The sequence below is a fragment of the Rana temporaria genome, chromosome 12, assembly GCF_905171775.1.
Source record: "Rana temporaria chromosome 12, aRanTem1.1, whole genome shotgun sequence".
Lineage (NCBI taxonomy): Eukaryota > Metazoa > Chordata > Amphibia > Anura > Ranidae > Rana > Rana temporaria.
The window spans coordinates 17971270-17997600 of NC_053500.1; the positions used below are offsets into that span (position 1 = coordinate 17971270).

Consider the following 26331-nt stretch of genomic DNA (forward strand, 5'->3'; position numbering starts at 1 on the left):
AACAAAAAAGAATACAAAAGAAAAAAGCAGTGGTGGACACACCATAAGCTATCATATATCAGAAAAGATAGTCCGTAAACCTGAGATCAATCCAGCTCCTAGGGATCCAAAAGCGAATCCAGAAGGCCGGCAATAGAATGTCCTCAACTCAAGTGGCCTGCTAAATTGACCAAATGCTGGCTTAGGTAACATACCGGTTAACACACCGGGGTAAATGTAGAACTTAAAAGCAAAGCCATCTGACTTTTTTCATTGGAAAAAATGATCGTGTGTACACGGCTTAAGGATTTGAGTAACTTTGGCAAGGGCCAAATTGTAATGTCTGGACAACTGGGTCAGAGCAGCTCCAACACTGCAACTCCTTTGGGATGTTCCTGGTTTGCAGTGGTCAGGACCGACCAAAAGTGGTCCAAGGAAAGAAAACCGGTGAACTGACGTCAGGTTCATGGGTGGACAGGGCTCACTGATGCATGTGTAGAGCGAAGGCTGTGCCGTGTAGTCTAATCATATAGAAGAGGCTTAGATTGCTGAAAACAACCACTTTTACTTACAGGTAATCCTAGATTGAAGCCTCGTATACACGACCTAGGAACTTGACGGGCGAAACACATCGTTTTCCTCGTCTAGTTCCTTGTCAGGCTGTCGAGGTACTTGACAAGGCAAGTTTCTCCATTCCCGTCGAGGAAATAGAGAACTTGCTCTCTTTTTGGCTCGTCGAGTTTCTCGACAGTTTCCTCAACGAAAATGTACACACGACCGGTTTCCTCGGCAAAAAAATATCTCCCAGCAAGTTTCTTGCTGTTTTTTGCCAAGAAACAAGGTCGTGTGTACGAGGCCTAAGGCTTACCTGAAGGTGCTGGATATATCTCCTAAACCTCCATGGTTCAGGAGGTATTTACAATAGAACCATGTGCCGATGTCTATGCCACTTTAGAAACGGTGGTCGTGCTGTTTCTAAAGGAGGTCATGCCGCGACTGGCGGCTCCCGCGACTCCAGACAGTCACAGAGCCGGAGTTTGCGGTCCTGAAAGGAAGAGGGGTGAAGATGGACACTCGCTGCTACTGGGGACAGCGGTGACATCGCAGGCTTTGGTTTCAGATAAGTGACACATAATGGGTTTTGCATTGCATAATAGCCCATTATGCTTTACCTTTGCAGGGAAATAAAGAGGAAGTAAAACCCATCAGGGTTTACTTCCTCTTTATTGTTGTGTATGGGGCTGTGTAGCTGCAGACTGGTAAGGGTGCCCATGCTGACCAGTGTGCACAGCCAAAAGCGTATCAGAACTGGACCACGGAGCAATGGAAGAAGGTGTCTTTGAGTTGTTGGCTTGACCTCCAAATTCTCCAGATCTCAATCCAATTTAGCATCTGTTTGATGTACTGAAAAAACAAGTCCAATCCATAGAGGCCCCACCTTGCAACTTACAAGTTTTAAAGGATCTGCTACTGACGGCTTGGTGCCACATACCACAGCATACCTTCAGAGGTCTAGGGGACCTACTTAATATTATAATATATATATATATATATATATATATATATATATATATATATATATATTTGTAGTCATATTATGGTGGGTGGCCATAATGTTATGGCTGATCAGTGTATGTATGTGGTATATTAGTCCGCTCCTATCGATCCTTCTCTTCCCATTAGCCTTTTCTCTCTCTCCATCCTCCACTATTCTCCTTCCTTCTATTTATTTCTGTCCTTTTCTCTGTCTCTCTATTTTCTCTCTCTCCCCCTCTCTCTCTCTTGTTGTCACATTTTCGATCTCTCTCTTAAGATAAACACAAAAATAATATTAGTGTAAGACAAATGTAAGGTCAAATGTTCCTGCTGTGAAATTAAAGGGCAGCCACCGAATTCCAGTAGGAACAATTGTGAAAGAGTGCATTGCACTTTAATTGGAAATCCTGGAATTAAAAAAAACTCTGATCTTTCTGCAAGAACGACAGTGACATTTCCCAAGGGCTTGTCCACTGATGTTATGATGTTAACGCTTTTACCTCCTGTGCTTTTCCTGGGAAAACTATTTTCAGCTTTAATATATATATATATATATATATATATAGATATACTGTAATCATTATTCCTGCTATGCTAAGGGGATTTTGACTAGGGGTGCTCAGGGAAATCATCTTATCACATCAGATGGCCATAAGCTGATAATCACGAGGCTTCCCAGTTAATTTGTATTTTGCACAGGGAGACTGACACTGTTAGTTTGCTACGTAAAGCCCTAACCAAAGGTCATATTACCTCTCCCTATAACTCTGAAGCCTTGTACACACGATCGGATTTTCCGGAGACAAAGCTTTCCGGAAGTCAAACTTGTGTCCGAAGGGCGTTGGCCAAGAACTTGTCTTGCACACAAACGGCACACAATTGTCGACCAACAAACAGGAACGTAGTTACGAATTACGTGTTTTTTCAGCTTTTTAGCTGCGTCTGGGTCTGCCCTTCTCAGTATTCACCACCCCCCCGAAGGGGTCCCCTCTTTCATTAAGTTCACACCATCCATGATACATTGGTGCAATACTCAATTTATTGACAAGTTCTGATCACCCTGTACGCCAATGTGCTTATAGGGCCCCAACATAGCCAACAGATGATTCGTCACAAAGACTTGCCCAAGTAATTTTATCCAGAGGGCAGTTCTATGTTTAACTCTGAGGTTCATCTTGCAGGCCTAAGCCTAGCCCCTTTGTTTAAGAGCTCTCAAGTGGCATAATTGTTCTACGGTTGTTTACTCTTGTTTGGCCACTTGGGACATTTTTCCTCATAAGAAGAGCTACTGTTTATGCCCTTGGGGGTCACCGTGTAAGCTGGAGTTTGTATATTTTACTAAAGTATTTGGGGAGTTAAGTTCTACCTCTAACCCTGTGTTCATGCTGATTGACCTAAAGTGCCTATATATCATTTTATATTTCTATGTCTTTAACCTGTCAATACAGCCATCTTTTATAGAGTTGTGAGTCTAATTCTTGTGTGCCTGCTGAGATGAACAGAAAGGTATCCTGGTGGTGTCAGTTAGGGTGAGGCTTCACACAGGGCTAGACCAAGAGCAAAGGACCCAAATTACCAGCGGCTCCGGCAATCTGTAAGGTGAACTTACACAGGTTCCCCTACTCGCCCCCGCTGACCTGGACCCCGACAGTCTCCCGTCCTGACGTGGATAAACCGGGGATCAGAATGGGAGATTCCCGCAGTCCAGGACCGCGGGACCGGGGGGGGGGGGGGGGCTGATGGGGGTGAGGTGGGGGTCCTGTGTAAGTTCACCATACAGGTTTTTCTGTAAACTTTCACTACTTGATAATGGTAAACAGGAGAAATAGAGAAGGTGAATCTTCCTAATGGGGACACAAACAGGTTCTAATCTCTCTCCATTCCACTCCACTGTCCAAAAAAAATAAAATATATTATCGTTGGTTATACTTTAATTATAGTCTACCAGTAGATTAAACAGTGGGGCCACCACGAACCACACAAGAAGCCATTTTGTGACTTACCAGCATTTAACCAACGTAATCAATAATCCTTTTACAAAATAACCATTTATTAGGCCTGTAACACCAGAGGATTGAATCGGTGGTACAGGTGGAGCAACAGCTGGGCACTGCTGCTCCTGGAGCTGTGAATTACAGACCATCACTGATCCCTGGAAGATGTTCTCTACAGAAGAAAGATGCGTCACTTCTTTTGGCTGACATTCCAGACTTGTCATTTTAAACCTTTTCAGTGGTGATCTGCAGATTCTATAAACACGCAGCTTCTGCTCCACCGCTGTTTACAGAAGAGCAGACTTGAGCAGGAATGTAAGAACGCTTCTATCTCCGAGAATTTAATTTAAAGCAAATGCCAAGGAAGGATAAGGTCTACAAGGAAAACAGTTGTGACTTATCCAGCACAAACATGAGAAGAGATCACTGCAATCGAATGCTGCCTAAGACGAGATATTTACACAAACTAACAAAGGCCAATGCAAACTATTGCATATGTTTTAAAGCTAAAGAGCTGGTATACTGTAACAAAAACAAAAAAACAAAGCAACAAGCTCTGACGGCCCTTGAGATATTCCCTTACCGATATATCTTAAATATTTTTTAAAACATTTTGGCTGGAATCCCAAGTAACGGCTTTTTGTGAATTGGGGACTTTGAGCTAATGAAAAATGTAGTTATATTATTACATTACATTAAAAATCATGTAGTTCTTTTAGTCATTTTATGTCATTTTTGAGACCTCCTGAGAGCCGGGTCACACTGGGGCAGCGCGACTTGCCGAACGACTCGGCAAGGCGATCTGCCCACGACTTCAGAGGCGACTTGCAAAATTAATTCTGTAGTGCAGGAACCTTTTTCTAAGTCGGAGCGACTTGAGTCGCTCCTATTACAATGGTTCTATTGTACAGAACGAAGCGCGACTTGTCAGGCGGCTAAGTCGCCAGACGAGTCGTGCCTGTGTGAACCGGCTCTGACTGTCTCTATTTCGGCAAAACAGCTCAGATTTCAACACAAATGGTGTGGCTTTGATGCTCGACTTGGCCAGACATTAAAGGTGCCTTGAATAGGTGCTACAGTGTAAAAAATCTAGAAAACTGTTGTAATAATGGGATATGTAATAACTGGACTCAAAGCATATGCTTGGGCTAAAGGAAGTTCCACAAAAAACAATAAAGTCCAGAAAGAAGCCAAGTTTATTGAAGTAATCAGATAGACCTTACACAGGGTGACCACCTTTTCCAAACTACCACTCAGGGACACCCTCCCTTCCCAAAAATCAGATTGTGCTGTAACGAATCACAACACAGTGATTAGACACAAGAGGCAGGATTTATGATTTCTCCAATCACAAACAGGTGGCGGGATTGTGCTCCTCCAGGCATTCCCGGCCAGGACAAGTACTGTCAGTGAGTAAAGCGGTGATGTGGCAGCCTTTTTTGGGGGCATCAGATTGGCCCGGGGGTAGGGTGGCTGTGTCAGTTTCATTCCGGGACACTGTATTGTCCTGGAATGAATGTGCCTGGGACAGACCTGCAAAATGACTGACTGTCCCGGGCAATCTGGGACACGTGGTCACCCTAACCTTACATGGTGCCGAGCAGTAATCCCAGGTGTTAATGGAAAGTTAGAAGGCAATGGGGGCCCTATTGTGGCTGGCAGCCATCTATGTTTGACTGGAGATTGGCACACTACATCTGCTCTCAGCCTGCTAACTTTTCATCACTGCTTGAGATAACTGCTTGGCACCATGTAAGATCTATCTGATTACTTCAATAAACTTGGCATCTTTCTTGGACTTTGTTTTTTTGTGGAACTTCCTTTAGTCCGAAACTGTATGCATGTGCTTTGAGTCCAGCTATTACATTTTCTAATAAACAGTTTTCTGTTTTTTTTTACACTAGAGTGTCTGTCAGTGTTCTTTCTTGCCACTTAACAAAAGGGCTATGGGCTTTGATGCTCATCTAACAACGTAAATGTCTTTGATGTTTGGCCTAAAAAATGGCCATGGCTTTGATGCTTGATTTAAAGGCTGGCTCCAGCCAGAATTTTAATTTCAATTTCAAATAGATTGGGGAAAAGTTAGAACTTTTGTTCAGTATTCAATGTTGTCTGTATCCTCACTGGGGAGACACTCTCAAATTTATACAGCTCTCGGTGTTCCCATAAAGGAAAGTTAATTTGCCTTATTTACACTTGTCACCTGGACAGGAATTGAGGGGACATTTTCTCCAAAGGGGCACAAATTGCATTAAAATTACACGTGGCAGACATGCCCCAAGGTCCGTCAATTTTGGATAAGAGCGCATACCTTGATTTATTCAGTTGCCATGATAAATGTTGGTAAAGACCCCAAGGTGACATTACTTAACAAACCCATAGAAGGAGTTCCCAGGCACACTTAGACCTTGATTTTTTTTTTATATGTTTTTGGCATCCGAAATCGCAGTTGGAAAGGTCTGTTGATAGACCTGGCGGTGATAAAAAACAAACTGACCTGGATTGTGGTCAATGAAAAGCTGGTTAGCATTATGAAAGGTACTACCTCAAGGCCGGTTGCGCCCTTGGACGGGGTCTGACTCTTCCCCTCTCTACTTTTCTTCTGCCTTCTTTCCTCCCTTCTCTTAGTACTCATGTTTAGCTTGGGTGGTAGTTAGGTATCTCAGTCTCCACTCATTATGATCTTGTATATATTTCCTGTTAATCTAGAGTGGACGCTATGGTGGGGCCAGAGGGGGCCATGCCCTCCCAACATTATACTGGAGGCCACTCCAATTTAAAAAAAATGGACATGGGAATGCAGGGGACAGGTATGGACTGAACCGCCGTGTTGCTGACTCCGACTCCTCCTCCACCTCCTGAGTCTACTCCTGGCCACTGGTTGCTAGAGCAGCCTCGCATCTAGTAACCAGTGACGTCAGAGCCGGGATTGATAGTTCTCTCCCCTCCTTCCTCTCTCGCACGGAATGAAGGTAGCATTGGAGTGTGCCACTAGTGGGCACAATATAATACAATTCAAATGAATTGACCTTCATATTGTTTTCTATTTTTCATATTTATACTGCATATTACCTGAGCCTTATTGGTCTGTCTGTCCAGATCTTATGCTCTACCAGCGTTGCAGGACTACTAGACTTTTCAGAATGTCCAACTTTGTTATTACGGATGTAAATTTGAAACAGAAAATCTTGGCAGACATTCTAGACCTTCCTCCCTTTACTAGAAAATGTTATCTCTGCCTTTATTCCCATTGGGTAGATTTCCTTTCACTTCCTGTTCTATCAGATATCCCTCAAATGGTGAGATTTTTCCCTGACTTCCTATTCTGTCTGAGATAATCCTATAGAAGTCTATAGGGCTGTAATGCACACATGCGGCTTGAACGTAAACAAAACACTGGAGGCTGCAGCTATTGGATGGAGGTAAGTATACATCTATGGAGGCGAATGCTTTGTTTTAACCACTTCCCGACGGCCGTACGACTTTATACGGCCGCAGGGTGGTTCTAATTCTCTGAGCCGCCGTCTTTTTATGGCCTCCGCTCCTCCTGGCCACTGGGGGGCGCGCGAGCCCGCCGGCGGCGCGTGCGCGTGCCCGCCGCATAACTGGGATGCCGTTACGCGAGCCTGGCGGCCGCGATGTCCGCCGGGCTCCTGTGATCGGCGGTTACAGAGACAAGGACGTGGATCTGTGTGTGTAAACACACAGATCAACATCCTGTCAGGGAGAGAGGAGACCGATCTGTGTCTCTTGTACATAGGGACACAGATCGGTCACCTCCCCCAGTCAGTCCCCCTCCCCCACAGTTAGTAACACTAGGCAGGGTACACATTTAACCCCTCCCTCACCCCCTAGTGTTAACCCCTTCAATGCCAGTCACATTTATACAGTAATTAGTGCATATTTATCGCACTGATCGCAGTATAAATGTGAATGGTGCCAAAAATGTGTCAAGAGTGTCCGATGTGTCTGCCATAATGTCGCAGTACCGATAAAAATCGCAGATCGCCGCCATTACTAGTAGAAAAAAAAAATAATAATAATTCTGTCCCCTATTTTGTAGGCGCTATAACTTTTGCGCAAACCAGTCGCTTATTGCGATTTTTTTTACCAAAAATATGTAGAATACGTATCGGCCTAGACTGAGAAAAAAAAATGTAAAAAAAAATTTAGCTATTTATTATAGCAACAAGTAAAACATATTATTTTTTTTTTCAAAATTGTCGCTTTATTTTTGTTTATAGCGCAAAAAATAAAAACCGCAGCCACGTCGCACGACTGTGCAATTTTCAGTTAAAGCGACGCAGTGCCGAATCGCAAAAAGTCCTCTGGTCAGGAAGGGGGTATATGTGCCCAGTAAGCAAGTGGTTAAAGTGCACTTATCTTTTCATGCAATAAACAAAAGCACATTTCGCATTGTGTTGGTTTTGTTACCTAAATTGTCTCAAATCCACTCCCGCTGTGCTTTTTGCAGGCTGTCCTTCTATTTAAAGTGGATAAATCATTTATTCTTTCAGTAAAATCAATAAAATATTCATGTGTATACACTCCCTTCACACATGACCTGAGGGTACTGCACAACATTCTCTTCCTCTTATAATTTTTTTTGGGGGAAGAGTGCAGCTGTCAGGGCCGATATCACAGGTCGCAGGATCTGAAGCGCGCTGGGCTGCAAGACAGCCTCATTTATCATTTACAAAGCTCTAAATCCGCCAAAGTCGGGTGTCGGTATTACTGGTGACTATGTTGCAATCTGTGTACTGATATTGTTACGTATACTGTCCTGGGATTTTGTGAAATGTTGTAATCCTTAAATTTAAGCAAATCTCCGATCATGTGTCAGGGGACTGCCAACAGAAACATTTTAGAGGTTCTCAGGAAACATTCCACCTTTCTTAATACAAGAAAGCAAGCAAAGTCCTTTCTTGTATTAAAGGGGTGGTTCACCCTAAAAACTACTTTTTCTTATTACACTGGCCCCCCACATTACAATACGATTAAGCCTATTATCATTTTTTTGATGCTGTACATACCTTCGTACAGCTATTCACCCGCAAATCTTTCTCCTTTTGACTTGTATCTGGTTTTGGGGATTTGGAGTAAATTTAGGTTGGAGGATCGCAGAGCGCGATTGGGGTTGTAGGCTTTTATTTTTTCGCATAAGTATTGGGGGGCATTTCCCCAAATACATTTATGCGTTAGACAGAGTGCTTTGAAAGTGATTCTGTCTTTCACTGGTAGCCAGTGAAGGCTTCTCAGTGATGGTGAGATTGATTCCCATGTTTTTTTCCCAGTCACAAGACGCGCGGCTGTATTCTGAACGACCTGCAGGCGAGTGATTTGGGAGTCCGAGGTAGAGGGCATTTGCATAGTCCAGCCTGGAGTTAACAATTGTTCCCACCATGACCGCTACGTCTCCTTTTGGAATAAATGGAATTAGTCTGCGTAATAGGAGTAGCAGATGGTGCGATCCGCTGACTACTGACCCTATTTGTGCATCCATTGTCATGTAGGTGTCGAAGAGGACTCCGAGACTTTTGACTTTGGTGCTAGGAGTGATGATTTTTCCTAGAATGGGCGGAGGTGTCCAGGTTGTTGGTAGTTGATTCTTCCGATTGGCGTGAAACAGGAGAAGTTCTGTTTTCGAACCGTTGAGTTTGAGATAACTCTTTGTCATCCAGTTCTATATCAAAGAGAAACATTTCTCTAGATTGAGATGATGATCCTTTTTGTTGCAGATACAAAAATACAGTTGTGTGTCATCCGCATAAGAGTGGTAGAGCAGCTTTTGGCTGCTGATGATTTCAAAAAGAGGGCGGAGATAGATATTAAACAGCACCGGCGACAGAGGGGATCCTTGAGGGACTCCGCATGACACCGTGCGTTTTTCAGAGGTGAACGGTCCCAGTTTCACTACTTGTGATCGGTTTTCCAAAAAGGAGGAGAACCAGGCTAAGTCACATTCCGCGACTTTGGCTACTTCAGCTAGCCGAGTCAGCAATAGTTTGTGGTCTACCGTGTCAAAAGCTGCGCTAAGGTCCAACAGTACTAGAAGAGAAGGTTCTCCTTCGTCTGCGGCCTCAAGAGCATCATCCCATATTTTGAGCAATGCTGTTTCCGTCCCGTACCCTGGGACGTAGGGTGTGTCCTGTAAAAGCACAGGACACACCCCCTGCCACACCCCCTTCAAGGAGAATGATACACAAAATTAATTAGTTAAACCCACAAGTGCTTTTTTTTTTTTTACCACTACTATTCTTTATATTGGCTTTTGAAATTTCCAAATGCAGCAATTTAATAATTGGATGAAAGGTTTAGCACTGGGGAAAAACGCATTGAAAGATAAAAAGTTTATTTTATATGCAAACCATACAAATCAGACCAAAATGAGGGACAGATAAGTAGTCCCAGTGAGCAGTACAGACAGAACGAGGTCACTGCCAGAACTCATCTTCAGGGAACTGCCCATGCACCTGAACACAGCGCTAGTGAGTGCTGCCATACTGCATTATGCATCCCTTGAGCATGGTACCGCCACCTAGCCCTATGGAAAGATTCAGGCCTGGCCCGGACAATTGTGTGCCCTTCTAGCTGTTGGGTCTAAGTGTACGGATACACATGGGTTTTCCTTGCTGCTTGTGTCAAGAATGAACAGAACAATGAAAAGTGACATCTCCATCTACGACACCATCATCCTTCACTGAACATCATAAGGAAATGTTCTGACACAGACCAGGGGGCACTCCACCAAAAAAAGGGAAACAAATTAAATCGTAAGAAGTTGCAAAGTTAATTCTCCTCTGTTGCAATTATACCACAGACTGTTTTTAAAACATCTTTTCCTCTTCGCCTTCACTATCTGATCAGCATTGCAAACCGCTTTTTGATAGAAGACTCGGTCTGTGAAAGTCGCTGCATTTGTAATCAGAGAGCAGTACAAAGCCTAAACTTCCTTTGTGGCACAATGCAGAATTAATGAGGAAAGGGGACAGAATCCTCACTGGCGGTTGACAAATGTCTTTGTGTTGCATTTGTTTATATAGATTTATAGCCTTTTTAGGATAGAAATTGTTTTGTTTGCCTGGAATTATGATGCACTATTTCCCTGTAGATAAAGAAGTATATGGCGTGTTAGTTTATCTCTAGTTAAGCAGGCAGTTTTTCTTTTGGGTTTACAGAAAGACTCTAAATACCATCATTTTATCTTCTCTTTTTATTTCCTTGATGTAAATATTTTTAGTACTATAAAAAGAGACAGATGATATACATTATTTACAAAGTTAATATACTAAACAACCTTTCCAAAATAACGTGCCAGAAAATGGAAAGTATGTTTCAGAGGGAATCTGTCTACTTTGCTGTGAGCAGTTTACTAATTACAGTAAAACCTTGGATTGCAAGCATAATTCGTTCTGGAAACATGCTTGTAATCCAAAGCACTTGTATATCAAGTTGAATTTCCCCATAAGAAATAATGGAAACTCAGATGATTCGTTCCCCAACCTTCAGTTTATAGTCCATATAATAAAGATTATAGCAAAAAAATAGCGGCGCTTTACTGCCGACGCCCGGGCGCTGTGAGTGTGAAAAGACAAACTCCCCCAACCCTCCTGTAATTACCTCCATGAGTGCAGTGGTCCAGGGATTAGAAAACCTTGCTTTTCTCCTTATTCTCCGTTCAGGGCTTCCAGGACAGATGAGAGAGATTCTGATTGGTCATTGCCAACACAGAGCATCCATCCCGGAAGCACTGCACATTAAAGAGAAAAAAGAAAGGGAGTTTTAAATCCCTGGACCACTGCACAGGCTGCGTGGACACTGACAGCTCAGCACCCATGGAGGTAAGTACAGCAGGGACCGGGGGTGAAGGTAGAGAGGGCGTACGGTGTTAGGGCCAGTTCACACCAGATGCAGTTCCATTTTTTTCTGCACTAAAAATGCATGCACATTGTTTTCCATGTATTCTAATGGCTCTAGTTCACACTGTGCAGTCAGTTTCCAGTGCAGAAACTGTCCGGAAACTGACTGCATGGCGTGAACTAGAGCCATTGGAATACATGGAAAACACTGTGCCTGCATTTTGTGCAGACGAAAAAGTGCACGAAACTGAACGGCACTGTGTCTGGTGTGAACTAGCACTTAGTTTTCATTTATTTTATTTTTTTAAAAGGTGAGTTAACCCTTTAAGAACACCTATAATATGTAAGTATAAAAGCATTCACTTCTGATCTCCCCTTCAATACTTTCTAAAGCCAGCCATACATGGATCATCATGGATTCATGTATGGGCAACCTGGTTATACAGAAGTTGATCCAACTTCTGTACAACCACCCTGTTGGGTTTTTTTTCTGATCGTTCAGTGCCACCAGCTATAGCCGTCAGCACTAAGAAGTGTATAATGATGGCAGACAAGGCTATCAGAACTAGACATGTGCATTCGTTTTCATCTGATTCGTCTGAATTTCGGGTATTTTCGTTATCGTTTTAACAAAACGAAAACTAACGTGCAGAATCCGAAATCCTTAAGATCTGACATAAAAAAATGCTTTATTTTCGTTTTCGTTGCTACAACAGTTCGATATAGATAGGAGATTCAACATAATGCTGACAAATTCAATCTGTGTCTATCGAACCTGTGGTCGAATGTGCCTAACCTTAAAGGGTCACTAAAGGCAGAATTTTTTTTTTTTTTTAATAACAAACATGTTATACTTATCTCCACTGTGCAGCTCGTTTTGCACAGAGTGTCCCCTAATCCAGTCTTCTGGGGTCCCTCGGCGACTGTCTCAGCTCCTCCTCGCAAAAGCTTTCTACCTTCATGCGAGCGAGCGAGCATGGTGTTAAGCTTTTGCGAGCGCGCTCCCGTGATACAGCGGCGGGCATAGCCGCCGACTTTATCACTCGGCCCTGCCCCCCAGCGCGCCGCATCATCCACTGTGATTGACAGCAGCGCCAACCAATGGCTGCGCAGCCTAGCCAATCAACGGCCAGGCTGGGAACCAAAGACCATCACATGGACGCGCGCGGGACTTTCGAGGGGTCAGGTAAGTAAAACGGGGGTTCGGGGGGGGGGGGCGCTACCATCGGATGTTTTTCCACCTTAAAGCGGGGGTTCACCCTAAAAAAAAATTCTAACATTACATTCAGCTAACTACCGACATTGACTGTATGCAGATCTTTTTTTTTTTTTTCTGTACATGCCTCGTATAGCTATTTTCTTAGCCGGCTTCCGGGTAGTGAATCCCGCGGGAGTGGGCGTTCCTATGCAGCAGTTAGTGATTGACGTGATGACAAAATCTACCCCCCCCGTCGCATAAGGACCATCACGAGTTGCCGAAAGACGTGGAACGTCGAGTCGGCGCTATACGGCGCCTGCGCACCGTCGTTTGGCTTCTTTCGGCAACCCGTGACGCTCCTTATGCGACGGGTGGGGGAGTTTCTGTCATCACGTCAATCACTAACTTCTGCATAGGAACTCTAACTCTATTAGTCCAAGATTATTCTACATAGAGAGGAAAGATTCAACATTATAGAGACAGTGTTGGGGTAGATCATTCGACATAAACATTGAAGATTCGAGGAAGCAGAGAAAACATACAAACGTCAAATCTGTCATTGAAGGCTTATGGTGCCTGTCGAAAGTTCTAAGAAGATTCGACAAGCAGCTAAACTGTACAACACCGCAATAGTACATTTGAATTTGAATGTTGATTGACTAGTAATAATAATTTATAAATCTAATTATTACTAGTGTCATACAACATTAGAATTCTTCTATAGCTTGTAGGCGGAACATTCGACCGGAAATGTACGATGGTGGCGTCATACAGTTTTAGCTGCTCCATCGAATCATCTTAGAACATACGACAGACACCATCAAGCCTCGTACACACGACCGAGGAACTCGACGGGCGAAACACATCGTTTTGCTTGTCGAGTTCCTTGTTAGGCTGTCGAGGATCTCGGCGAGTCAAATTTCTCCATTCCCGTCGAGGAAAAAGAAGACATGCTCTCTTTTTGGCTCGACGAGATCCTCGACAGTTTCCTTGTCGAAAAGTGTACACACAACCAGTTTCCTCTGCAAAAAAAAAAAAAATCAGCAAGTTTCTTGCTGGTTTTTGCCGAGAAACTCGGTCGTGTGTATGAGGCTTAAGCCTTCTATTGACAGATTCAACCTTAATTAATTTTCGGACAAAAACATTTTTTAATGAAACAAAATAAATGAAAAGGAATTCAGTAAGTAACTAAATAAATACATTTTTCGGAGGAAAACTAAATTCCGAAAACAAAATATTTCAGTGTGCACATGTCTAATCAGAACACAATAACTCAGCGGGAGTGATTCCCCCATTGACATCGAATGTGTGGGTGGGGGAATCGAGTCATCTCATTGAGTTAATAAATAATGTGCTGCCTAAGTCACTGGGGTTGATTTACTAAAGGCAAATAGACTGTGCACTTTGCAAAGTGCAGTAGCACTCTGCAAGTGCAGTTTCTCCAGAGTTTAGTAAATGAGGTAAAGCTTCACTTTGCAAAGAATACCCAATCACATACATGGAAAAGAAGGGTTTTGGGACTTTAAAATATCCAATCACATACAAGGACATTTTAAAAAAAACAGCATTTTTGCTTGCACATGATTGGATAATGGGAGTCCACATAGCTTCTGATCATTTGCTAAGCTCTGGAGCAACTGCTCTTGCATAGTCCACCATCTATTTGCCTTTAGCAAATCAACCCCACTGACTGTAGATTAGAAATTCTAACTTCACTAAAGCCCCATACACACTATCAGTTTTCCTGCAGGTTTTTCTCTTCGGGTTTACCAAAACCATCTAATATGAGGTCAAACCTTAAGGCCCCGTACACACGGTCGGACCAAACCGATGAGACTGGCCCGTCGGACCGTTTTTCATCGGTTCACCTCTGAAGTGGCCGTACGGCCTGATATGTGTACACACCATCAGTCCAAAATCCGATCGGGTCAGAACGCGATGACGTCAAACACACGACGTGCTGAATAAAACGAAGTTCAATGCTTCCAAGCATGCGTCGACTTGATTCTGAGCATGCGCAGGTTTTGAACCGATGCTTTTCTGTACTAACCATCGTTTTGGTCCGATGGGGCAGCGGTCCATCGGTTTGGTTTTGAAGCATGTTTAGAAATTTTGGACCGAAGGAAACCAGACCGATAGCCTATACACACGGTCGGTTTGGTCCGATGAAAATGAACTTCGGTTCATTCTCATCGGACCAAACCGACCGTGTGTACGGGGCCTAAGAGTTTCAATTCATATGCAATCAGGCAGGCCCTTGCACTACATGGTTTTGGTAAACCTGAAGAGAAAAACCTGCAGGAAAACTGATAGTGTGTACGGGTTTCTGATCTGAATGCTTGTAGAGGTTAAATTCCCTTGTAATTGTAATTTTGTTGAAACCTCAATAAGAAAAAGACAGACTTACGAAGGACTCGGACCCCGTGCTTTAGGGACTGGATACGGCTGGGTTCCATGGACATACTGAGGACCGTCTGCTGTCCACCGATGGTGCACACTTGGTTTTCCTGGTGAGCCTGTTTGACCATAATGATCAGCTGGTTGGCTATGATGGTGTTGAGAACGGTGATTACAATCATGGGAAAGATGAAGGAAAGGAAAGCATTGACCTAAAAGATATGAAAGAGAGAAGTGGTCAAACGGCTGCTAGGAACACAGACCAAGAATTTAGTTAATGTGGAGCGTAACATTGGCAACCAGAAAATGCAACTCAAATACACATCTTTTTTTTAGATGTGCTTTCTCTCTCCTAGAACAGAACACGAGTGGTAATGACTTGTCCTATCTCAGTATGCTATATATACAGCACAGACCTATAGTGACTTATTAGTATAGAACGTGCTTACCCGAAAAAAAAAAGTAGCTTGCAACTAGCTTTACCACGGGAGGGCAACCAGCTTTACTACGGGAGGGCTTGTGCAACACATTGCCGGGTTAGTAGTACAAGGTATTATAATAATGATCTCCTCCATTGTGGTTTTGTATCTGTAGCAGGTTAGGACTTGCATATGTGACTTGGAAAACTGAGATCTAACATACAGTTCTCTTTTGACAGAAAGACCAGGGTGGTGGGAGAAAAGAAGAACTGAACAGCTTCCCAGGTGCACACCACTTATCTAAATACGCAGTGCAGTCTGATGATATACGGTAATTAAAAACATTTTCCTAATCTGATTTCTTTGAATTGCTGTACTGGTATTGAGCCAGGGTTTATATCTAGAACTTTATTAGGCAAATAATATAGACTGTATATGTAAGGTCCTTATTCCTCCAAAAATGTCCATGCTTTTTTTTAGCTCTTTTTATGAAGAATTTCAAAAACAATAATTATATTACACAAATTGCATCACTCATACTAAACTGCAAGATCAGTCGGCTTGTCAGATAGACTAGTCACATGACACTCTTAGACACGACCAATTACTGCTCCTCGCTTTTTTTCAATGAAAATATAAAAGTACGAAAGGTTTTTGAAGACCCCTCGTGTGATTTTATATATATATACACACGCACACTTTTAATTTTTTTACACATTTAAAGGTGAACTCGTTGGTAAGCTTAAAAAGGGACAATTTATTAAAGTGGATGTAAACCCTCACATATACCCCGTGAAGTGAACATCCTTTGTTTCAAATATTTTATTGAATTTTATAATTATCAACAAAATTCCATTAACAGAGCATATACAATAATATAATAGAAATAGATATTCCATTAACAGAACATGTACAATAGTATAGTTAGTATAGTAGAAAAAGGCGTAATCATTCAGGAAAGTAACTCTAATAAAAGTAAATGAAAATAGATAACCTAGCAGATTGTAGGATAAGATTATGTAACATGATGTGTCATAATCATAGCTTTATGGCAGCTATTTGACGACAAGTGATTAAGAAATGAAGTTGATTGAAAAGAGAAGGAGGAAAGCTTGCAATCTATTGGGTTGTTAGTGAGTATCTCAAAGTGTATCTAAAGCCCCGTACACACGATCCGAAAATCGTACGAAAAATTCCGCTTTCAAAGCGATTGTACGATAATCGGATCGCTAGTACAGAGCTTCCGAGAGCCGATCAGGACAGTTCATCCGATTTTATTCTATCCGACATGCACAGAATTTTTTTTCATACGATGCCAGATTGTACGATTTTCGTTTAATCAGTACAGCTGTCGTTCGAAAATGCAATACAAATGCATTACAACACATTTTTATTCTGTCGTACGAGAATTTTCGTGAGTTTAGTAAACTCATCAGATTCGACGTGAGATTAGCATACAAAAAAAAAACGGACGATCATTCGTCTGATAATCGGATCGTGTGTACCGGGCATAAAGCTTTTGTTTTGAGTAGGGCGAGAAAGGATTTTTATTGCTTTCTATGTCTCCAGTAGGCTAGGTTCACACTGCTGAGAATTCAAAATCGCAGTAAAATCGCGAATTTGCTGCGATTTTGCCACGATTCGTGGCCGCGATTTCAGGGAATGCCAGTCTATAGAGCTGAATTTGCATCCCACACGGATCAAACTCGCACAGGACCCTTTTTTCCGCAGCTTATATTCGCAACGCATTGATGTGAACGGCACTAATGTTTAATTATGTCATTTAAATAGAATAGAATTCGCAGCAGTGTGAACCGAGCCTAAGGGAGATTTTCCCTCCTTAACTATCCTGGTGACCATTGCCAGCAAGTGAAATGATATCTCCCCATTGGGACACAGGTAGCAAAACGAAAAAGAAAAAAAGAAAAACGTTTGTTTTAGAGATGTTTTAATTGGACGAGGGCACTGTAGGTATAGTTTTAACAGAGCAGGTGTCTCTAGCAATGCACAAAGTTGTGTTGATTATACAGAACTGAGCAAAGCTTGAGGAACACTTTATTACACTATAGAAGATGATTATGGAAAGTGAAGGAGCTTATAGTCACAACAGTTTGCATGTTCTCCATGTGTTTGCATCGGTTTCCTCCGGGTACTCTGTGGTTTTCTCCCACACGCCAAAGACATGCTGGTAGGTTAATTGGATAGATCCTGTCTAAACTGGCTCTTGTATCTATGAAGGTGAGTTAGGGACCGTACACACAATCAGATTTTCCAACGGGAATTTAGTGATGGCAGGCTTCTGTCGGAAAATCCGGCCTTTTGTATGCTCCATCGGACAATTGTCGGATTTTCCGACAACAAATGTTGGATAGCATGCTTTAAAATTTTCTGACAACAAATGTGTGCTGTTGGATTATCCGATCGTGTGTACAGAGGTCCTTTGGAAAAAAAATCCAAAGTACAAACACGCATGCTCAGAAGCAATGCTAACCATAACACAACATTAGCAGAAGTTGCCCAAAGGGTGGCGCTAAGGAGCTGAAAAAACGCGTTGCTTCGCGTTTGTTGGCCGACAATTCTTTGCTGTTTGTATGCAACACAAGTTTATTGCCAACGCCCTTTGGACAAAAGTCCTACGATTTGTCCGCGGAAAATCTGATCATGTGTATGAGGCTTTAGTAAGCTCCTCGACGGAAGGGACTGATGTGAATGTATAATATATATGACGGCGCTATATAAGTACCTGTAATACATAATAAAGATGGAGGAACCGGTTCATGCTGAAAGTGGTTTGGGGGTCCCAAAGTAATAATCCTGCCTGGTACCCTGTGTCGTCTTAATCCGTCTCTGTCTGGGACAGTGGTTCTCAACTCCCGTCCTCAGGACCTACTACTGTAACAGGCCAGGTTTGCAAGATAACTGAAATACATCACAGGTGATATAATTTGCTGCGAAGTGATTGCAGTATTCTAGTCCGCATCTCCCCAAGGTAATACTTAAAGTCTGGCCTGTTAGTGGGTACTGAGGACAGGAGTTGAGAACCACTGGACTAGAGGGGGCACTGACAAATGTGTATACGAGAATACAACAAACCAAGTATGACAAATATATGTTGGCACCATTTTGTAGCAGTGACAAAGAGAGGAAGTGTACCAGGAAATTAATGTTATGCCACAACAGAGATAAATTGTGGCTATTTCTATGCAGAATCCTTTTTTTCGGTTAATTAATGATAGAAATAGTGAACGATTTATCATAGAACTCTGGTTTACCTCCAAAGGGCCATTAGCAGTCAAGACGTGTATAACTCTACTCGAGACAAGACTTGACTTTACTGCTAATTGCCACCAGGTTAATTGGTTTAAATAAATGTTAATTGAATATGATGGAGATTTTGCCTGCACGTGTCCTTGAGGGCCAGACTTTGTAATCTCTGATTTGTATAATTTACTGGAGGGTGGGCACTAGGGATAGCATTAAAATCAAATTCTAAATTCAACCTTTCAAGTGTTATTCAACCTGTTTTAATCTGTGTGAGTTTTTATCCGTATTATCTTGGACAATGGACAATATAATAAATCAGCTATGAAAACTATATTTATGACCACAACATGCCAGATCTCAACGTTTCCCAGTACTTTGTGTTACCTTGGAGCAGTGTTTTTCAACTCCAGTCCTCAAGGTGCCCCGACAGGTCATGTTTTCAGGATTTCCCTCAGATGAATCGGCTGTGGTAATTACTAAGGGCTCTTTCACACGGGTGGCCCGTTCAGGTCCGCCTGACAGTTTTTTAGGCGGACCTGAACGGGCGCTCCGTGATCCTCTATGGAGCCGCGGATGTCAGCGGTGACATGCCCGCTGACATCCGACCTGCTCCGATCCGCCAAAGTGTAAAGGAGGAAAAACCTACTTTTTCCATCCGTCTGGCGGATTGGATCGGGTGAACATGGACAAGACGGTCCGTGTTCATCCGATCCCCCCATAGGAGAGAGCAGAAAAAAAACAGGGCGGTCCCTGCACAGTGTGCGGGGTCCGCCATGTCATCCGCCGGCTCAGCTGGGATCAACGGAGCGAAAGGGGCTTAAAGCCTTGTACACACGACCGAGAAACTCGACGGGCGAAACACATGGTTTTGCTCGTTGACTTCCTTGTTAGGCTGTCGAGCCAAATTTCTCCATTCCCATCTAGGAAAAAGAAGACATGCTCTCTTTTTGGCTCGACGAGATCCTCGACAGTATCCTCGTCGAAAAGTGTACACATGACCGGTTTCTTCGGCAAAAAAAAACTTGGTCGTGTGTACGAGGCTTAAGCTATAGCTATAACCATGTGATAGCACACAGTGGGGTTGATTTACTAAAGGCAAATATACTGTTAACTGCAAGTGCACTTGGAAGTGCAGTCGCTTTAGATCTGAGGGGAAGATCTGAAATGAGGGGAAGTTCTGCTGATTTTATCATCCAATCTTATACAAGAAAAATTCTGTTTTTTATTTCTATTGCATGTCCCCCTCAGATCTATAGCAACTGCACTTCCAAGTGCACTTGCACTGCAAAGTGGATTTGCCTTTAGTAAATAAACCCCAGTGCCTGCTAAACATTCAACCTCTATATTACCCTGCCTTGACATTCTCCTGTAAAAAAGCTTCACATAGTTTTCAATTCATCGGCCCACTGGCTGTTCCACGCCTGGGGCAGCAGAGCAAGCCAAAGAATCAAATTTCACCACCACGATTCACAGTTGAGCTGAGGTATTGGTGTTTTTCTATTCTGTGCTTCCAAGTGCACTTGTAGTGCAAAGTGGATTTGCCTTTAGTAAATAAACCCCAGTTCCGGCTAAACATTCAACCTCTATATTACCCTCCCCTGACATTCTCCTGTAAAACGTATTCATACAGGCCCGGATTCTTAAAGCACTTACGCCAACGTATCTTTATATACGCCGCGTAAGTGCACTGATGCGCCGTCGTATCTATGCGCCTGATTCTTAAAGCTAGATACACCTGAATTGTGGCTTCATCCGACCGACGTAAGTTTCCTACGCCGTCAGAGACTGGGCGCATATTTACGCTGGCCGCAAGGGGCCATTGATTTACGCATCGAATATGCAAATGACAGAGATACGCCGATTCACGAACGTACTTACGCCGTCGCTGTAATCTACACCGTTTACGTAAGGCGTACGTCCGGCGTAAAGTTATTCCACATAAAGCAGGTGTAAGTCATGTTAGGGTATGGACCAGGGAACAGCCGTCGTATTTTGCATTGTTTACGTAAGTCGTATGTGAATGGGGCTGGGCGTAGGTTATGTTTACGTCGTAGGCATTGAGCCGTCGTATCTTAGGGAGTATATGCAACGTGATTCTGAGCATGCGCCGTTCGTTCGGCCCTTCATTTGCATGGGGTCACGATTCATTTTAATAGATCACGCCCACTTCTTTCCTACTTTGAATTAGGCAAGCTTACGCCGGCCAATTTACGTTACGCCGGCGCAACAAAGGGAGCAAGTGCTTTGTGAATACTGTTCCTGCCTCTCTATGTTACGTCGGCGTAGCGCATATGAGATGCGCTACGCCGCTCTAAAGATGCGCCGATCTACGTGAATCTAGCCCATAGTTTTCAATTCATTGACCCACTAGCTGTGCAAGGCCTGGGGCAGCAGAGCAAGTCAAAGAATCAATTTTCACCACCACGCTTCACAGTTGAGCTGAGGTATTGTTTTTTTTCTCTTCTGTGCTTTTTTCTGCGCCAAATAAAGAGTTGTCCACAGAACAATGTCCCAGAGGCATTTTGTAACATACAGTGAGTTTTTGCAGCAATGTTTGTCTTTGTCGTGTTTTACTTAGAGTGGACACACAAGCACAGGCTTTGGTATGCACAAGATGTTTCTAGAGTTTCCTTGCTGTTACCCCAAGGTTCTTCTTTTTGGGTCTGGTGAAGTTGCTATTGATTTGAGCAGCTCTTGGGATGAGCACACATGATGTGATCTGTAGTGTAAGCATCCTATAAATGAGCAAAATATTTGCTGTCCACTTATTTAGCATCGACTCTCTTTTTCTTATCTTTCTTACAGTTCTGTATTTTATTGAAGGTCAGGTTAGGTCATATTCATTTTTTTTCGGATAGGTTTTTGCTTTTCCTACCTTTTTTATCAGCACAGGAAATCCTGTCTCCAGAACACTTTGATTTATCTTTTGATCGTAAATAAACACCTAAACATGAGCCGATCAATAGAGGCAGCTGGATGGGGGGGCTGCAATCTTCAGTTTGTGTTTCGGAGGATAAAACCTTTTCCCTGCTGGCTGCCTTCCGCCTGTGATTTCTGGCTTTTTACTAACTAAGGTTTGGTGTTCAGCAGAGGAACAGATAAAACATTTCTACCCTGTGATTAAAATTTGGAGACGGAACACTGGCGAGCCAAAACCTCCTCATTTCGAGGGAAGGCAACACGGTGTGTCTCTGGAATGATTAATCAGTGTTATTTTGCTGTTATACAACCCCCGTGCCCCCCGCCACTATAATACACGCTTCACCTGTCCATCATTTCCTCACCCGCTAGCTGGGCTTGTAATCTGCATTGGCTCTTGTTATTTATTGAATATATGCAACGTGCACACACACTGGCTCCCTAATGACAGCTAGAATTAATTCCATCTAACAACATACAGACCTGACTGCTAATTTTCTGTTGTGTTTTTAAAGTTTATTTTCAAAGCCTAACTCTGGCTAAAAGTTTTGTTTAAAGGGGTTGTAAAGATACAATTTATTTTTTCCTAAATAGCTTCCTTTACCTTAGTGCAGTCCTCCTTCACTCACCTCATCCTTCCATTTTGCTTTTAAATTAAGGGGACCAGATTTTTAAAAATGAAATCCGGCGACATATTTTTTCTTTACTAGTAATGGCAACAATCAGCGACTCCCTGCCCGTCGCCGCCCGCCTCACAGCCTCTCAAGTCTTAGACCCGGTTCACACTGGGGCGACTCGTCAGGCGACACAGTCGCCTGACAAGTCGTGTCCCATTCTAGTGAATAGAACCGTTCTAATAGGAGCGACGCAAGTCGCTCCGACTTAGAAAAAGGTTCTTGTACTACTTCGGGGGCGACTCGGGGCGACCTGCATTGACTTGTATACAGAAGTCATTTTGCAAGTCGCCTTAGGCCGGGTACTAACGAACAAACATGTACGATGAAACCGGTCCGTCGGACCGTTTTCACCGTACATGTCTGCCAGAGGGCTTCTGTACGATGGCTGTACTAACCATCGTACAGAAGTCCGCGCGTAAACAATACGCGGAGCGTGTCCGCGTCGTCGCCGCGACGATGACGCGGCGATGATGCGGCGACGTGGGCGGGCCTGCCATTTAAAGGCTTCCACGCATGCGTCAAAGTCATTCGACGCATGCGAGGGACGGCGGGCGCTCGGACATGTACGGTAGGTCTGTACTGACGACCGTACATGTCCGAGCGGGCAGGATTCCAGCGGACGGTTTTAAAAGACGTCCAGGAATATTTGTCTGCTGGGAAAAGGCCCGGCGGGCAAATGTTTGCTGGAATTCGGCCCGCTCGCGCCTACACACGACCGAACATGTATGCTGAAACTGGTCCGCGGACCAGTTTCAGCATACATGTTTGGTCGTGTGTACGGGGCCTAAGATGTCTTCTTCATGTCGCCTGGCCGAGTCGCCCCCGAAGTCGTGCCGCCCCTGTGTGAACCGGCTCTCACTCTCTGGGCCCCCCGGCTACTACTGGATGGGGAGCTGAGGAAGATCACTCTGCCAGGGAAGGCAAGGAGATAGGCAGGTGGCTGGCCAGGATTTGAGCCAAGGCAGAAGAACATGGGAGCGGAGCTGAATGGGCATGCGCCCGAAACTGAAGAAATATTCCCTCCACTCCGACCAGCACATGATCATCAGAAGGGGGCTCAGATAATGGGAAAAATACAACCCCCCCTATGCTAATAGGCACAGCAGAGCGGGGGGGGTGTAGTTCTATTTTTTTTATTTTAATTCTGCACTGATTGTCTTTGAAATTGCCCCTGCCCCCTTTTAAATCCAATCTGGGGACAAAACCAGGGACAGACTTGGTCCGGGGACAGTGTCCTCAATCAGGGGACTGTCCCCTGAAACTGGGGATGTCTGGTCACCCTATTTTAAATGTCCTTATTTCTTCTGAGAAACCCTCACTTCCTGTTCTTCTGTCTGTAACTCCACACAGTAATGCAAGGCTTTCTCCCTGGTGTAGGGTGACCAGACATCCCCAGTTTCAGGGGACAGTCCCCAGATTGAGGACACTGTCCCCGGTTTTGTCCCCGGATTGGATTTGAATAGGGGCTGGGGCAATTTCAAAGACAGTCAGTGCAGAATAAAAAATAAAAAAAATAAGAATTACACACTCCCGCTCCGCCGCTCCTACTAGCTTAGGGGGCGTATTTTTTCCCATTAACTGTGCCCCTTTCTGATGATCATGTGCTGGTCGGAGTGGAGGGAATGTTTCTTCAGTTTTCGGGTGCATGCCCATTCAGCTTCGCTCGCATGTTCTTCTGCCTTGGCTCAAGTCCCGGCCAGCCGCCTGTCTGCTTATCTCCTTCCCTTCTCCGGCAGAGTAATCTTCCTCCGCTCCCCACCCAATAGTAGCCGGGGCCCGGAGAGTAAGACTTGACAGGCTGTGAGGCGGGCGGCGACGGGCAGAGAGTCGCTGATTTCTGCCATTACTAGTAAAAAAAAAAATATGTCCCCAGATTTCATTAAAAAAATCTGGTCACCTTACCCTGGTGTGGAGTGTCGTGCTCGCCCGACTCCTACAGGAGAGTCAGGACGCTCTCTACGTTGCAGATAGAGAAAGGAGCTGTGTGTTAGTGGGCGTCCTGACTCTCCAATAGTCCAAGGGAGGGGGCGAGCACGACACTCCACACCAGGGAGAAAGCCTTGCATTACTGTGTGGAGTTACAGACAGAAGAACAGGAAGTGAGGATTTCTTAGAAGAAATAAGGACATTTAAAAGCAAAATGGAAGGATGAGGTAAGTGAAGGAGGACTGCACTAAGGTAAAGGAAGCTATTTAGGAAAAAAAAAATTGTACCTTTACAACCCCTACAAGTTTTGGATCAAACTGGGAAGGGTTGGAACTTTTTTTCAGCCTGTGTCCCTGTTGGGGAGAATATTCCTCCTGTTTCTCTCCCACCCTCCTAAGCAAGGTCGTCAAAAACACAAAAACAAATCATTACGTAGCAGTTCTGGGGCAGTAAAGACCCACAGATGAGCCACACTTTTACCACCCCCCGCCTCAACGACCACACCTATTAGCTGCAGGGGTTTACACATGCTGCGACACACTGCTTCATGGCTACGGCAGGAATTATACCCTCTCGCTTCTGGCATTGAGGCAAGTATCCCGCCCTGCAAGCGTGCACTAGTGCAGGGACCAAAGGGTTAAAGCAGGTGGTTAGGAGGCGATGTATAACACCTTCTCACCACCTGTCAAATGCTCACTGAAGAGCAATCCAAACGCAGACCACTCTTGAAAGACCAAAGCATGTGTGAGCAAGCCCTAAGGCCTCATTCACAGTAGTGGTTAGGGGGCGTTAAAACTCTGCAATTCGAGTCCAGCCCTCAACTGCTACCCCATTTAGCTGCAGAGACAGTGGCAGCGGGTGTACACACGACCCATTCAAGTGAAAAGGCCCTCTCTGCAAGTGCTCTGTAACCGCATGCTATGCAGAGTTTAGGGCACATGTGTCAAACACAAGGCAGCAACCCCCTTTGTCCCACCTTGTCTCAGCAGCCGACAGAGACGAAGGTCCCAGGTTTCATCAGACTCTGGTCTTCCCCCAGACCGTGCACTTTCTGCTTCTTGACTTTGCATGATGGAGGGGCTCTTGATATCTGATGTAAGGCTTGTTTGGCTGTACTTCTCCTGTGGATCACAGCAGTGCAGTCCGTTCTGCACTCCTGTGACCCCTTTTCAGCAGAGAGCCGGCTGAAGCCCGCTGTCGGCTGAAGCCCGCTGTCGGCTGAAGCCCGCTGTCGGCTGAAACCCACTTTCGGCTGAAACCCACTGTCCCACTGTCGGCTGACGTCACAGAGCCGGTCCAGGCTTGGGAAAGATTGAATATTAAATGATAAATTCCAATGCGCTACTGTGAGTAAACAGAATAATGAAAAAATAGTGTGCAGATAGTACCTGGGGCAGCTATATTTAAAAGTGTTCAATAACACAAAAAGGAAAAAACAAGCTATATAGGTGATAAGCGCTCCAGGTATGTGATGAATCACAACACAGTGTATAAATAGATGAATGAAACACAATCAAATAAAAGGGGGGGGTGAGTGACCAAACTCAAAATGTGCAGTGCGTGTCAAAAAATACACAGAAAAAATCTGTGTTAGGACACCGTGAAAACCTTTTGGGGGTGTCGCGTCCCCTGTAGGTTAAAAATCACTAAAATGTGCACACATATAAAAATAAATAATATATAAAAGGTATTAGATATATAATATACAAATTGTAATGTCTAATATATGTGAATAGAGATCTGTGATAAACAACAATAGTGATGATGATAAGACAGTCTATTGATGAGGGTAATGGGATGTTCACATGTGAAGATTCCTGTATGTAAGGCAGTGATTAGGAAATCCTTATTGGTGTTGTAGTGCCCTTACCATGAAGGTGCTATATGTGCGCATATAGGGATATCCCTCCGGGTCTCCGATCACCTTTCTCCTGGGATCACTCAGTGCAGGTAATTCCAACTGCTGTGTGCCATGAAGGTGTTTATATGTACACATATAATGCTGGTCCTCCGGATCTCCAATTCCTTTTCTCCTGGGATCACTCAGTTGGTTCCAGCTGCTGTATAACTCCCAAAGGGGTCCAAGTAGTAATGGTCCAATAAGTAGAGCAATGGGATAGGGAGAAAAAAGATAGCCTCCGATTGTGTAGTGGGTTTAGGGAT

General features: G+C 43.9%; 1 protein-coding gene across 1 annotated transcript in view; it reads right to left on the minus strand.

Annotated features, from left to right (window-relative positions):
- The window catches only part of NTSR1 (neurotensin receptor 1), a 48451-nt gene extending 33252 nt beyond the window's left edge, over positions 1-15199 (minus strand). Inside the window, exon 1 of the mRNA XM_040329780.1 lies at positions 14974-15199. Coding sequence (XP_040185714.1) covers positions 14974-15145 — 172 coding nt within the window. The 5' untranslated portion in view covers positions 15146-15199. The remainder of the gene's footprint in view (positions 1-14973) is intronic.
- Positions 15200-26331: the final 11132 nt, after the last annotated feature.